At 44.2% G+C, this 15,700-nt stretch overlaps 1 protein-coding gene and 1 long non-coding RNA gene across 3 annotated transcripts; one reads left to right on the top strand and one right to left on the bottom strand.

Moving 5' to 3' along the window:
- Nucleotides 1-211: 211 nt before the first annotated feature.
- ISL1 (ISL LIM homeobox 1) lies at nt 212-11,484 on the bottom strand. 2 transcript variants are annotated; one of them, XM_005556872.4, is made up of 6 exons: nt 11,185-11,484; nt 10,145-10,334; nt 7,122-7,381; nt 4,956-5,242; nt 3,499-3,666; nt 212-1,437 (listed from the first exon to the last, which is right to left on the bottom strand). In XM_005556872.4, the coding sequence occupies exons 1-6, from the start codon at nt 11,210-11,212 to the stop codon at nt 1,321-1,323; spliced, it is 1,050 nt and encodes a 349-aa protein (XP_005556929.1). In that variant the 5' UTR covers nt 11,213-11,484; the 3' UTR covers nt 212-1,320. The 2 variants fall into 2 exon arrangements, with proteins under 2 accessions (XP_005556929.1, XP_005556931.1); XM_005556874.5 differs by lacking the exon at nt 3,499-3,666 and having other exon boundaries at nt 481-1,437.
- A 1,272-nt stretch (nt 11,485-12,756) lies between these two features.
- Nucleotides 12,757-14,171, top strand: LOC123573953 (uncharacterized). Its single transcript, XR_010587367.2, has 2 exons — nt 12,757-12,897; nt 14,063-14,171. It is a non-coding gene; the product is annotated as an uncharacterized lncRNA (long non-coding RNA).
- Nucleotides 14,172-15,700: the final 1,529 nt, after the last annotated feature.

The raw sequence follows: 15,700 nt of genomic DNA, 5'->3' as shown, positions 1-15,700 counted from the left end.
CAGTAGCATTATCATAGCTGAGAGCTAAGGGGTTTCCAACCAACTTTGATCCAACTATTGAAACCCAAACTTGCAAACTCAACCTTAACTATTTGCAATACAACATCGCTCCAATTGTGTGTCAGTTTACTCCAATTCACATGCAATCCTTACTTTCAGACATTTGAATAGCTTGTTTGTAAACATAAAAGAGGAACCCTGGATCACTGTGTTTATTTATTTATCTATGCCAAATGTTTATTAGTGAAATAGTCCTGAAGATATAATTCTACATATGGCGCTTTGATTTCACATAATATTTAAGAAAAAGACAAAACACACAGAATTAGACATATAATTCAAAGACCACCATACAACCTTTATCTTTTTTTTTAACTTCAGCAAACAAAAAATGTCAAATGACATGAAAAGTGGCAAGTCTTCCGACAATAAATAATAAATTACTTTATAATTTTTGCAATGCAAGAGCAAACAAAAAAATTTTCCTTTTTTTCCTTTTTATTTCCATAGAGAGAAAAAACAGTCATTTAAACCAATAACTATACACATCTTTGGGGGAAAAGTTCTTGGACAGACACAAGTCAAACACAATCCCGAGACGCTTGTGGCAAAATAGAGGTAACCTTGTTGCAATGCTTTATAAGTTGGTTTTTAAATCTGAATTCAAAAACCTTTAAAGTCGCTTCAGACTTCTTGATAAAGGATGGATCTCAAAAAAAGGGGGGAGGGGGCAAAGTAAAAAATAAACCAGCTACAGGATAGGCCAAGAGACCCAGGATTTCAACTAACCCCTTGTTAAAGTCAACTTAAAACATCGCAAACCAATGCAGCTCCACCTTTCTGAAAGGACTCTTTCAGCCAAGGAGGCCAGTCTCTCTTCCTGCGCTTTTGCTGGAGCTCCTGTTTGGCAAGGCAATGACAGCACCATTCAGATTAGGATGGACTAGAAAATTTTCTATTTTTGTTTTTCTCTAGATGTGCAGTGAAATGAAAATGCTTTTTTTGAGATCCTTGAATATAAATCCTTTACGTTTTAAAAACGTCTTTTTATTTTTCTCAGTACTTCTAAGATCATTGAATAGCATATACTGGGTTTTGCGTTTTGTTTGTTGTTCAATTCTAGTAAAATCCCATGATTGTCTTCACAGTGTTGCTACCATATCACCTTGTCATTAAAACAGACTTCGTGCATTTCATGGAGCATTCATTTCTTGATTCAGTTTTCATTGACTGGGTTGTTAAATACTTTCATTTCAGAGTTCAACATTATAATTTCCCACTTTCTCCAACAGGGAAAAAAAAATACAGAATGAATGTTCCTCATGCCTCAATAGGACTGGCTACCATGCTGTTAGGTGTATCTGGAAGTTGAGAGGACATTGATGCTACTTCACTGCCAGTGGAATTAGAGCCCGGTCCTCCTTCTGAAAAATTGACCTGCATAGAAGGTTGAGAAATAAATAAAGGACACTGGAATAGTATTCATAAAAAGATTATAAACTCATCATATTGTGTATGTAGAAATGTTTGTGTAGATAGATATGTAAAGATACCCACATAGATAACTGAATTTTAATAAGCTTAGAGAAAGCCTAGAGGAGAAAAACTTGAGAAGAAATCCTCTCGCTTTCCCATCTTCCAAAAGATCTCTGTTTTAACTGAAACTGAAATTCCAACATTATGTTACATTAAATTATTTAAGAACAAATGTGTTTCCCACTGTAAAATGGCATCACAACTCTACTATGCATGCTCAAGATAAAATTATCCTGCTGGCTACATATTGCCCTGGGAGTAGGCGAGCTCTCAGTCTCTAGGCATCAAAGACTCTCTTCTTCAGTTGAAAAATCCGTTAACAGGCTCAGATCCTTTGACGGGAGATTGAGAGAAGGCTCCACAGAACAAAGATTAACTCCTCAGCAGGCTCATAGCTTGGGCATTCTTCCTTGTTGGTCCTCCTGCCTTTTGGCCTTTCTCTCTCTCTCTCTCTTTACATCAGGCTCTTCCTTCCAAAATGAGACCCATATATTATGACATCATCCCATTCTGATTCCTTCTTTTAACCCTAATATCTGACTCCTTCTTAAATATCTGACTCCTTCTTTAACCATAAACACATTGTACTGCTGTTGTAAACCTTCTCTAACCATGCACACCCCTGCCTCAGCTTCCCTTCCACAGCTCTCATCTGACACTAAAGTTTCAGAAAGTGCAAACATTTGGCTGCCCTGAACCCTCCCCTTAGCTTCCTTCTGTGATTCAGGTTTCGTTCAAATAACTCAACAGATTAATGGCCTTAAAATAATTTTTTTTCCTAGTTCCAGAGCCTACATTTCTTTCTACAGTAAATTTTTCCAATATGAGATTAAGGGACTTCTAGCCTCTGTACCCACTTAGCATTTGCAAATACCAGCCTGGGGCCAAGCCCTTTTAACCACTTGCCTCTGGCCAATTACCTAACTGTTGACATTGAGAAAGCAAATACCCTTCAGGTAAATATGAGGGTAAAAAGCTAACCTCAACTAAAGGTTCATTTCCAAAAAAGGGAACAAGGTTTCGCGATACATCTTTACATTTTATGAAACAAGATTCTATAAGGCTGATTACTCTTCAAGAAAAAAAATCTCATATATATACAAATACAGCATATTACGAAGGATATATATTTATTGTTCTTACTCATCTTGACTCTTTACGCCTTTTGTAGGCAAAAAGTGAATTAATTTTCTCTTCACTGGATGTGGAAAACATGTTAAGGTTTTCACAGATTAAACACTTTACTTCTGATTGGTAGAGCTCATGTCCCTTTTGCTATACATGGTACAAGGTGTGTGTCTCTATGACATTTGAACTCATACACTTGAAAACGTTTAAACGATTCTACATTTTAGATTAAGACATTCCCAGCAACGGATACCGTAACAAAAAGTATTGATCTATTTGAATAATCTTTATTGATATATTTGAAAACTGCACCCAGACATGTGGCTGCTGTTTATTGATAACGACACTGATTATGTATTATAGCATTGATTATGAACTACAATCACCTTGATTTGGGTCCTTATATATCCCATTCTCTAGATGCTCAGGAAGGATAAACTTACTAATTGCTGATTGAAATGCCAAGACGATTTCCTGAAGTCCTGGACAACTCTAAAATTCTAAGATGTATGATTCTCCAACACTGTACATCTTCTGGCACATGCTACCTAGAGTTAGGTACCTTGAAATTAATCCTTCAAAGAAGTCCTGATTGATAGAAAATTCAACCTATATGGTCAAATTATGCAGTCTCATTAAAAAAAAAAAAAAGATGCATAAGAGGTTCGTTTTCCTTGCATTTGTCTCCCTTCTCTTCATTACCCATCTCCTTGGTTTCTCCCCAACCCTGAGCCCAAGAAGGCACCCTCCCCACTGAATCTTTCAGTGTGTGACAGTTAAACCAGAGTCCCCTGTTGGGAATTCAGCCTCTTCCATCTGGGAGCTGACACTTACCAGTTGCTGAAAAGCAGGCTGATCTATGTCACTCTGCAAGGCGAAGTCGCTCAGTACTTTCCAAGGTGGCTGGTAACTTTGTACCTCCACTGGGTTAGCCTGTAAGCCACCGTCGTGTCTCTCTGGACTGGCAGCCACCATGGGAGTTCCTGTCATCCCCTGGATATTCTGTGAATAGGCCCCCCCCCCCCCCACCAATCCCAACATGTTAATGAGCAAATTCCCTCCCTCCGTTGTCTGCACAGGCTAAGCAAATATACCCTGGTATTATCTTATCTATATAGTGGCCTTTATTGACTCAGTTAATCTGCTGTACCTATGGATATTAGCTAGAGTTCAGTTTTGTTTTATTGTGTTTTGTGTTTCTGCCTCTGTGGGCTGGACTATTAGGTCTGCATGGACCTTATTAAACCAAATTCTACTTTAACTTTCTTCTTCCCCCTTACCTTCACAGCTCAGCCCAATTCCTCCCCTCTGCCTTCTCAGGCCATAGCTTCCCAGAACTAGAAAGCTGAGGTAAGCAGGGTCTCCCTTCTGCCTCTAGACAGGGTGGTTTTCTGGGCAGTTTCAGTAAGCTGCAGATTTTTTCCAAGTAGTTCTCCTCAAGGAAGCGCCAGCCCCCGACTCCATCGCCCCCAAAGCATTTGGATCTGGTTCCTATTGTGCTATTATGCACTAACCAACTCAGAAAGTGCCCTGGCCCAGTCTTGGCCAGCCTGCCAAGTTTAATGACAGCAGGTTTTATGGCATTTAAAAATAGGGCCAAAGCAGTAAAAGAAAAAAAAAGAAAGAAAGAAAAGAAACTCTAGCTTAACTTCACCAGGAAGCCTGCAGAGTGGGTGCTTCCGTGGGCCCAAGATAACAGTGGATACTGGTGCGAGTCTCTGTGGAGGCCTGGGCTTCACCTGGAGCAGAGGGTGCTCTGGGCATGCGGGTCACCTTGGGGGAACTCCTCAGCCTGAAGGCGCACTGTACCTTACTCAAAAGTACAGTGCGCCCTGGGGGCTCACAGGGCGACCTGCCCACGGAATCCCTGGATGTAGGTAGGAACCCAAGGTGTTAGTATCCCTCCCTCTTCTACTGTATGTGAGGAACTGACGATCTGAAGGTTGGCAAAAGCCGGGCCAAACCTCGTTGCCGCCCGCCCTCGGAGGGGAGGACGGCGTTTCTCCGGTTCGCAGGTACAGGCGACGAGGAAGGGCATGAGCCCACCCACAAGGTTGGGACCTGGCTGCCGCTCCCCTGGCGTACGGAGCCTCCAAGCTTCCCCACTCGGAGCCGGGTAACCTCTCCCCCAAGAATGGGTGGGGGTGGGGATGAGGGGCAGTCCCGGCCAAACTCCTGCCCAGGAGCAGGATCGAAAACCGCGCGCCGGCCAGACTGGGCACCAGGAACGCACCTCGCACGCCGCATCTACTTCCCCCTCGCATTCCCTGCCTGGCCCCAGAGCCACTCACAGTTTTGTCATTGGGCTGCTGCTGCTGGAGTTGCTTCATCATGATGCTTCGCTTCTTGTCCTTGCACCGCTTGTTTTGAAACCAGACCCGGATCACACGGGGACTGAGGCCCGTCATCTCTACCAGTTGCTCCTTCATGAGCGCATCAGGCCGCGGGTTTGCGGCATAGCAGGTCCGCAAGGTGTGCAGCTGCTTCTCATTCAGCACAGTCCGCACGCGGGTGGTCTTCTCCGGCTGCTTGTGGACATGGGGCCGCAGGGCCGGCTGCCTGGCGGAGATGGGCTCCGCTGCGGGGCAAGGAGCGCCATGAGCGCTGGGCTGGCCGCTCGCTCCCCGCCCGCCCTCGCTCGCCCGCCCGCCTGCGCTAACTCGCTCGCCTGCCCGCCCGCCTGAGACACTCCAGGACAATGGCTAGTGTTTGCAGCCTCGGCACACAAAGCAGGGGGCGGCAGAGGTGGGGCGAAGAGGGTGAAAGGGAGAATAAAATCTTCCTCTCTAATCTGCAGAGGTCAATGCTGAGTAATCCCGGGCTGGAATGCAGCACCCGCCCCTCCTCGTGTCAACAAAGTGTTAGCCAAGGGAAGCAGGTTTAAAATCTGTCCCCCTGTTCGCAGCAGGCATGGCATTTTTCAGCACTGTTTCTCCTCCTTTCTCACGTTTCCTTGTGCCCAGACTGGGTCCCAGTTACATTGATTACCACCCTCTCCAGGCTCAGAATTTTCTCTTGGGCCAAGGCCACAGAGGGTACAAGGAAGAACGCAGAGCACTTCAGGCACAGCCATAAATACTACACGAGCAGGGATTTCTGCAAGGGGAAGGCTGAGAACTCTGCCAGCACACCTTGAACTTCAGTCCGAGAGAACAATCATGTCAAGGGGCTGAAGACTTTCGCTATTTCTGCCATATCTCCAATCCTTGCTCTTCCTTCGTATTAAATCTAAAGTAATACATGGATGTTCCTGAGATGGGCAGACTCCAAGCAGTAGAAAACGGAAACTCTGTTGAGCTGCCTAGGCTCTAGATAAACGGTGGCTGGGATATGTCCCCCGCCTCCCTCCTGGTATTTTAGCTTCCTCTGCGTTTCCCGGCAAGCAGAGTGCAGGCTCCACTGAACAGGAGCACCACCCCTGGCCTTGCCCCGGTGCACACTAGTCACAAATCCCCCTGAACAGAATTCTTAGAGCTGCCAGAAGGCAGAAGGGCAAGGGAGCGCTATAGTTTCCTCACCTTCAGTGTTTAGTGGGAACTTATACTTTAAAACTGCAAAGGAGTCGATCTACTCATGACAGAAAGTCAGGTTTGGAAACACTGTCCACCTTCTTACCCACGACTTTGGTCCTGACCAACCTTACCGGGTTTCCACTCCCCTTCCTTGGGAATGAGTCCTCTTATCTATATGATACACATCCTGCACCTTCTACAACCCCCTAGTGTCAGGCCAACACCTATGGGGTCAATTTAGAGCTACGACCATGGGCCTGAAGATGAAATTCTCACCAAATCATATAGAATGAATGATTTAAAGAAACAGGCTCCCTTTAAAAGGCAATTACTGCAGATTAGCTTGTTGACAGTTTTAAATTATAGCTCTGTGCAATGGCCTGCAGTTTTTAAAATTGTATCTTTTCAGTCTTGGTCTCTCACAAAAAGATAAAAAATTTAAAAAATTTTTCGACCGTGAAGCAACTCACAAGGAAAAAGGATTTGGGAGACTAAATGACTTCAGGCCACCTAAGCTTCCTTCATTGGGTTAAAGGATGAAGCTCCAGGGACCCGGGGCTCCGCCCCTTTAATTAGGCAGCAGGAGAATACCTGGCTGAGAGCTGAAGCCCGTTTTCAGCAAGCCAAGGTTTGGAGACCAAAGCGAACTGGAAGTAATGTTTGGACGTGTGTATACACGTGTACACAAGTGGTGTACATTTATGTGTAACCATATAGACACACAGACGGTGTAGGTGTGCTCGGGGAATCAAGGGAGACAGTGAGTGCACTGAACCTTGCTGCAAAGGAGCAGAGCACAGCGCAAGCAAATTGCACACAAAACACTTCATTTAACTGCAGGCAAACACTACCACCACTCCTGTAGCTACCATGGTTGTTGTTGGCCGCCGGCACACAGGCTGGCTTAACCTGGCGCCTGCCTACCCGAGCCGGGCAGAGGAGTACCTGCCATTTGCAGTGGCCGCGCTGGATGCAGGGGACTAAGCGGGTCGCCAGCGCCCAGACTGGCTCTCTCCACCACATCGTGGTCTGCTCGGCAGAAGAGACCGTCCTCCCGAAGCGCAAATTCGTCCCCAGGGATGAGCTGGCGGCTGCAGGCCACACAGCGGAAACACTCGATGTGATACACCTTGGAGCGGGCACGCATCACGAAGTCGTTCTTGCTGAAGCCGATGCTGCACTTGGCGCATTTGATCCCGTACAACCTGTGCGGGGCGGGGTAGCGGGGGAGGCCCAGAGCGGGGAGAGAAGCACAGGAAGAGGGGGTCACTTCAGGCGGGCACTTCCCTGGCCCAAGATCCCGGGCAAGACGCCCCAAGTAAACAACATTTCCAAACAGAAGTTGGGAACAGAAGGACAGAAATGAAACCCTGCTCTCTCCCTCCCTGTCTCTCTTCCTTCCCCCATCTCTCTTTTCCCCTTCCTCCCTCCTCCCTTTTACTCCCGTTTCCTTTCCGATGAACCTCTGTCTTAGGCGGTAACTCTCAGTTCAAAACACCTAGCCTGTACCACAGAAAATGTATTGGATTCCTGACTCGGGCTGCTGCTCTAGCCATCAGTCCCAGGTTGATCTTGCAGATCTCGGCAGGAAGGAAGCCAGAAAGACTCTGGTGGTCACCGACAGCCACACTTTCACTTCCCTATCCCCCAAATTCTGCTGCTAGAAATGTCTAAAACTGCAACACAAAGTCCTCCTTCCAAGAAAAAGGAGGTAGGAGAAGGGGGTTGTCACCCCACTCGGTTTGCAAACACTCACACATAAACAAGCAGAATAACAAAATGAAACCTCTGAGCGTTTCCACATCTCCTTTTGCACAAGTACTTTCCAGTCTTTCTCCAACTATAGACTTTCTTCAGGCGGCAGTGTTAACAGAACATGTCCTCTTCATTCTTCCTTGTATTATTATTATTATTTTTTAAATCTGTGTCTGTTCCCTCAATCTTTTTCAAGTTGTTGAATCATCTACCTCTATTTCAATTTTCTTGAAAACCATGACCAGACTGAAAAAATGCAAAGACCCACTTCTCAGGTCTTTCTCACTGCTGGCCTTTCCTTACCAAGGGACAATCTTTATAGGTTCCATCTAGGCTGCACTTCCCTGGCCCCTTCTCCATCTTTCAGGAATAACAGAAGCTGGGGCATTCCTACAAACAGAAAGAATGGGAGAGAGAGGACAAGATCCACATAACAGGAGGACGCATACTGCTTCTCCAAGGAGATATGTGGAAATCTAACTGTTCAGTCTGTTCTGCTTTTACAACTACAAGATTACACACACACACACACACACACAGAGAGAGAGAGAGAGAGAGAGAGAGAGAGAGAGTTGAGAGAGAGTGGAGAGAAGGTAAAAATGATTAGGTCCTTCTACAAATGTGTATATCCAGAAGTAGGCACATGCAAACCTGTGTGCAATTGAGCAAAATACTATTTCCACAGGAGTAAAGATACTCCTGAAGTGGACTCTCCTTCTCTAGAATCTTGCGTTTACACACCAATCTAGTAAACCATGAAAACGCTCATTTGTCAGAGGTTAGAAGGTGGATTCAGAAGTTTTTCCTCCCTCCGCCTACTCAATGTGAGATCTTCCATTTCATAGGGTGAAGACTTGACTTTGGCGGTGACCACACAATTTAGAAAATCCCTCCCCCTTCCTGTACCCCGACTTCCCTTACTTCCTTTCACTCCCTCTCTAAAGTATTAACCTCCCCCAACCAGGTTAATTTTATCTACCAAGATTATCCTCTCCGTGTCATGATTTATAAAAAAGAAGAAAGAAATGCTGGATACTAAGTGAGCAGGAGCAAACTGTGACTGTATATTAAATCTTAATTAAACTTTAATAAAAGCTCTCAAGCTTCAGAAACCATTTGCCTTACAAAAGCTAATTAATTACTTGTTAACAGCCACCAGACATTTAAAAAGTGGTATTTTGCTATTTAACATAATAATGATGGTGGTATCTCTTCTGTTTGTTAATAAAACACATACAATTTTCTTGGGAGACTCTACTGGCTTTCTAAGGCAAAAAACAAAGTTTCTGATATATACACACAAGTCAGAGAAAACTTGAGATTAGCAAAGCCTGATGCAGAATAAATTGGAGGGGGAAAAAAAAAAAACCTCTCCAAAACAACAAAACCAAACTCAGAAAGTTCCTATGTGGTTTCAGTCTTGTCAATTTGGACAATTCGCTCATTTTATCAGTTACCAGATTTTAATGTGAGAAAGGAAGCTGTTCAATTATCTAAATATACCAATTGTTCGTAGACAGATGATGGGCAATTTGATCTGCTCTAATTCATCAGCTCAGATAAGATAAGAAAGAAGAGACAGTTAGATGTCACCAAAGGGTTAATATTTAAAAAGATTAAGTTTCCGGTGTTTTCTGCAAGGAATATTTAGGTTGGTTTTAAATTTTTCTCAGAAGGAAGTCTTACCCAAAAAATAAAAGGAGCAATACCTGTACTCGCTCTTTCAAAGTACATTTGTAAATATGCTTCGGTCAAACTTTTATTTCACCTATTGCATTGATGTCACCAAAAAAATTTGTAAGTTACTAATTTTAAAAAGGACTAAAACAAACAGAACACTGCACTATACAATAAAAGTCGACCCTATTTTAAAGTTAAAGACCCAAACTTCTCCATCTTTTAAAAATTTTGTTTTGTAAGGGGGAGAGTGAAAGAGGAAAATAATTTGTGCATCATAAATTCCAAGAGTAATTAAACAAGGCTCAATACCCCAGAATTATGAATACCACTGTTAAGGGTTTTTGTTTTTCTCCACTAAAAAATCAAATGAACAGCATAGCTTGATTTTTGTAACACATGTACAGGGTAACTTTGGCTTGCATGACTCCACAGAGGCAAACCACAAAAAGACAAAGCCACACCAAATAATACATAAAGAGTGGGGAGAGTAAGGGAAATCTCACAAAATTAAGGAAGGAGTATAAATGCCATACCTGATATAATCTCTTTTACAGTAGGTTTTCCCATCCCTAACAAAGCATGTACAGCTCTCGTCCAAATACTGATTACACTCCGCACATTTCAAACATGCCGCATGCCATTCCAAATCCGGAGAAACCCTCAGAATATACTGATCGTGAATCTGATTGCCGCAACCAACACATAGGGAAATCAGACGTTTTTCTGAAATGAAAATAAATACATGATTGACTAAGCGTTTACTTCCTACAGAGATAAACACACTTTTAGTGTCGTTCTCTGTTCTCTTATAGGGCGTACTCTGTGAGGTTTCTTTTTTTTTTTTTTTTTTTTTTTTTTTTTTTTTTTTTTTAAGAGTATTGCACTTTGGGATGGTAATTGAAGTGTGCCATCAAAACCTTAACTCATTTTTAAAGGAGGTGGAATATATGTAAAATGCAGATTGGAATAGTCTACATTTGTACGCCTAGCACGCAATCAAACCCGCTCATTTTGTATTTCTTTTTATCCCCCTCCTTCCTCTTTGCTATAATCATTGGGAAAGATTATGGATAAGTCAAGTCAAAGAATAGGTTTTGACTAGAAGCGTTAAGTGAATGCAGGGATGTCTATATTTTCCATGAAGCACGCTCTTAAATAGCACATAGGACTGGATATTGTTAGCAAGAGCAGGCATAAATACAGTTGTCACTCTTTTGCAAGTCTAATGCTAATTCACATCTCTGGGTATTGACTGTGCAGGCAAACCTTTGCAACATAATAACCTTCTCGGAGAGCTCAGGATTCCCCAGGAGGAAATCACCGCTTAGCACCAAAAAGCTAGGGTTTTGGAGGGTACACAGGCGAATTCAAACACAAGGTACGATCAGTTTCCCGAAGATAAGAACCGACAGTAAGCATGCAGGCGCGGCGGCAACAAGAAAAAGCCACCTTTTCTCTTTCTCCAGGCAATGACTCCAACTCCAAAGAGCCCTTGGCACCTCAGCCGGTGCCTGAAAGAGAACCCCGCACAAGAACAGCACACCGAGCCCCACAAGGTAAAATAGCCTCTTACTTTTTGGTGGATCTCCCATGTCTCCCATATCTGTAAGAGGGAGTAATGTCCACAGTGAAATGGTGGTTGTACAGTTGGTGAACAGCCCACAGAGAGGATGCTGGAGCTGTGGCTAAGTGGGAAATAGTGGCCCCTGGGGTTGCCAAAGCTGAAAGAGCCGCTGCTCGGCTGCGCAGCGCCCTCGCGGATCTGGGAGTCCAATTTAAGCCGGCGGAGTTGGTGGAGCGGAGGCGCTGCGGCGGCGGCGGACTCGGCGCGGCTCGGGCACCTCTCTTCCTTATCTCTTACTCAAACTTCTCTGCTCCAACTCAGCTCCATCGCCATTGGTCTGACGCAGCGCGCGGGGACGTCAGGCGAGCGCCGCGCCCATTGGCTGCAGGGCGCGCGGCGCAGCTGTTCTGATTATCATATTTCAGTCTCGCAGCCGCTGTGCGCCACTGACCGCTCGGCGAGCTCGCGGGAGAGGATTAGGGCTCCCGAGGCAACTTGCTCCGGGCTCAGCCCGTTCTCCCCCGATGCTCGGGCTGCCGGGCTGTTCTGGCTCTGGCCTCCCTCTCCTTCACCTCCTCTTCCTTCTGCCCCCTCCCGCGTTCCTTCCTGGCCGTGCCGTCTGCGCCCTCGCCTCCTGTCGCGCTACTCCTCCGCCCTCCGCTCCTGGGGTCCCCGCAGTCCGAATGGCAGCGTTGCGCGCGGGGCTCACTTTCTGCCGCTCGTGGCGAGTGGCTGGTGGGTAGGTCTACCTGTTGACGAGGTCCCTCCCGGGCTCTAGGAAACGGGGGGAACTTGGAGCAGGGCGCTTATCTTGGTTTGGTCCCACGCCGTGGCGCACATCCCCGGGGCCTAGCCCGCCTTGGCTGCTCGGGAGGGGGAGTTCCCTCCAGAACTGGCTGCGCTCGGCGCGCTAGGGGAAGAAGAATTGGAAATAGGATGATTAAACCCAGAGGAACTGTTTCGTGACTGCTACACCGTAACTCCGTCTTCCCCGACCTCAGATATCTAAAAACGTGGGGTGGGAGGAAAAGCGCTTCTTGCTGTTGCGGACAAGCAGGTTGGAACGCACGGGTAAAATGAAGTTGACTCCGCGGACTTTTTGTCTTTCAGACCCGCGAGGTCTGCTTTTCAGTTTAAACTCTAGAATTGAAGTTCACTAACCCTAAGCCAAAGAGCGAAATGATCTTTCAGTAGTCTAAAGTTTGTAAGGTTTTTATATACTGTCCAATTCCTCTCTCTGCTGGTCTCCTGCCCTTTGTTTTTAAGCAAACTTGTGCAGCTAGCTGTGGTGTTTTGATAATTATAAGGACAAGTCTCCATGACTGGAGATTTTTAAACAATGCATTAGTGCAAGGGCGCGAGTAGGGAGGGATTTATTACAGAACAGTGGAAGATCTATTTCCCGTCCCTAGGCGTTGATATATAATAATTTTCTGTCAGGAAACTACTTGGAGAGAGAAGATTGTTGGGTGCAACTCGCCGGTAACCTTTTTCAATCATTCTTACGTGTTCCCATCATCTCTTACAGTCTGCCAAAGACAAAGTCACAGGAAGGCCACGAAGAACCCCCGCGCTTCCCCCAAAGCTTCTAAAAAGCCATTTCTTATCTAATGGGACTGCCAGTTTTATCTAAAAAGGCCTACAGACACAAACCATAGTAGGCTTAATTTCGGTGTCTTGTTGCCGTGAGAAGACCCGGTGTGTTAGGAAACTCCTTTCTTTGTATCTTTCGCAAAATCTAACCCTTGATAAGAGCGTTAAGTCCTGGCCGGTCGCATTGGCTGAGCTTGAACGGGTAATGCCTCTCCAAAGCAGAAAGGGAATTTAAGATGCAAAAGTTTCCTCTTGACCTAAATGAGGCTTTCTTCCCCAGGAACTCGTTTTGATTTGTTTTGCTTTTTCTCAAGGAGGATTTCAAATTGGATCTCTCTTCCCTTCCATTTTTATTATGTTATTTTGTAGCGCGTGTATGAAAGTGAAAGTTGAATAGACCTAGGCTGATAAGTTTACCAGTTGTGTGTGTGTGTGTGTGTGTGTGTGTGTGTGTGTGTCCTAGTCTCTGGTATTAAATGTATGGAGCCCTTTGTCAAGCTGTTTTTGCAAAGCTGATGCTGATAATCTCAACACGAAGCAAATCTTCCCAGTATTCGGGCGTGTTTCCCATATAGATAAACATGTTGACCCTAGTAAAAAAAAGATAACCACCACAATGCCAGAAAATGGAGAGTTTTACCCAGTCATATTCTATCATGCCACGTTTATAAGATGGAATTAAACACCAGAAGCTACCAGAAGCCTGATGACTTACATTTGAGATCCACAAAGCACCCTCACTATCCATCTTCCTTCAAACCAGCCCCCACCTCCCACACATAGTGTGGTATTTTAACTCCCTAAACCAATAAGCTATTGCATTACAAATAATTATTGCAGATGATAGCAATTCCAAGTAGAAAAACTGGCATGTGGCTTGGGGGAAACCTTTAGTAACAGGCAATTTCACCTTAATGGTGAAGACAACATTTTCCTCTTTTCATTCTGCACCATTGTTGTAAACAAGTGTTTTCTTAGTCCTAAACTGATAGAAGCAAGACGCATGGTGAAGATACCCGCATTAAAAGGAGACGTTTGAGGGACCCCCACCATGATGGACATGCTCTGAAGTTCAGTGCATGTATCATGATACATTTTATATTAAAATCCAAGTTAGAATAGCAGGCTTTGTAGTTTTACCTCACCTTGAAGTTCTAAATTGATCATGGACTATTCTCATTTCCTCAGCTGATTGCTGTATGTGGATTTAGTACATCAAATATATCTGTAAAATTTTGTTTTCTAGAGAATACATAAAACTGATTAGCAATTTTTCCTTAATACTTGATTACAGGAGCGACCTCTTGTGTTCAAAGGGAGGATTAGACCCTGTCCTCTCAAAAATGGACTCGTTTTGACCTTTGTATATTGTTAGGTCGAAAATATATCCTTGAAAACGGCAATAGTGTGAATCTCTGGTTTGAGTTCCTTTACTGAGAAAAAGAGGAGTATGAGTAGTTATTAAGTATAGTCCCCATCACCTCCAGGCTGCCTCAATATATCCGACAGTGTCTTTCAATATAAAAGGGATACTGAAACGTAAGTTCCTCTGGCGTCTGTGGCATCTACCCATGTGCACTCGTATACAACTTCCAAAATGTGGCTGTTAACACTCAACCTCCTGGTGGGCTCTTAGACCTGTGTTTTTGTATACTGTTGCTTTCTCTGCTTTAATTACAATTTAAACATTCCACATCAAACTTAATGTCAGATACAGATTCCTGAACAAACATCATGCTCCCAAGCTACCTTCAAAAATCTGAATAGGTTTTAATTCCAATTGAAAGGTAAAATTACACATTTAGCATTTATTGATCTCCCAATAACCTCTGGCACATACAAATGAATTTTAAGTTGGTTCTTTGGGAAGTCACAAACAGACAACTTATTCCTTCTCATTTAACCAAGATTGGGAAGGGAAGAGGGGCTTTGATCAGCTTTCCAATGAAGGTATAAATTTGGGAATTTGTTCCCAGGGAGATGATGCTATATGTTTAGCTCACATCAGAATCAGGTTTGAAAGAGTAGAATAACAGTTACACTGCTAGTTTCACTGAGTAAGGTATTCAGATGAAAATATATATATACCTGAAGGGTTTATATTTTCTGATGTCCACAATCGTATATAGTTTGGGGGCCAAAGTGAAACAGGAACATTTTATTTACCTCTAAAAATGGATATTGAGTAGATGCATATGTATCCCTTTTCCCGTTTTTATCTTTTATATGTAGTCTCTAGTCATGTAGAATAAGGCTATATAAGCCCTCAGTATCTTTAATCATGTCCAAGGGTCAGATAAAATTATGTGCGTTTTAAAGGAGTTAGGATTAACTATATTCCACCGGAACGGGGTGTGGGTGTTTAGAACCAATTTGCCTCTCTTCCCATTGGTGGTGGTGGCTTATTGAGGAACAATCAAGAGAATCTGTGCTCTAATTTCGGAGAAAAGGAAGAGATACCACTGGGTATGAAATGATTATCTCTTTTTCTTTCCTTTTACTTAAAAAAATACTAAGCAATGATAATAAAGGCAGTTGTTAACAACAACAACAAACCTTTAGTTGTGATTCTTATTTTGATGCCTAGGACTCCTGCTGCAATTGTGGTTTTGTTGAGTGTCAGTTGCTTTATTAACCAGTTAAAACAGTCTGGGTGAATTAGCAAGAATTTTCTTTGCACACAGAGCTTCCTAGCCTTACTTTCTGGGTTCAGGTAGTTGTTTCTGACACTAGCGTTCCTGGTATTTCTTGGCAGATGACAGGCCAGAAGGCACTGTTCTTGTGCGGTCTGTTGCTCGGTTCTCAGCCGAGATAGAATTTCATGCTCCCGGCATTGCATGGGGCAGCTGCGAAGCCACAAACCTCAGTTCAGTCCTGAGCCTGCGATGGTCTGCAGCTGATTGCAGGGAGTTCGGCCGAGCGAGGACGGAAA

This window comes from Macaca fascicularis, chromosome 6, assembly GCF_037993035.2.
Source record: "Macaca fascicularis isolate 582-1 chromosome 6, T2T-MFA8v1.1".
Lineage (NCBI taxonomy): Eukaryota > Metazoa > Chordata > Mammalia > Primates > Cercopithecidae > Macaca > Macaca fascicularis.
The sequence above is the reverse complement of the archived record's forward strand: the minus strand, read 5'-3'. Positions and strand labels throughout refer to the sequence as shown.

Bases quoted from the DNA above. Each gene is read 5' to 3' on its own strand.
- ISL1 (XM_005556872.4), bottom strand. From the start codon at position 11,212: ATGGGAGACATGGGAGATCCACCAAAAA. The intron at 7,382-10,144 runs GTATGGCATTTA...CGCCCCGCACAG, and splicing joins TGTAAAAGAGATTATATCAG to GTTGTACGGGATCAAATGCG. The intron at 5,243-7,121 runs GTACTCCTCTGC...CTTGCCCCGCAG, and splicing joins GCGGCCACTGCAAATGGCAG to CGGAGCCCATCTCCGCCAGG.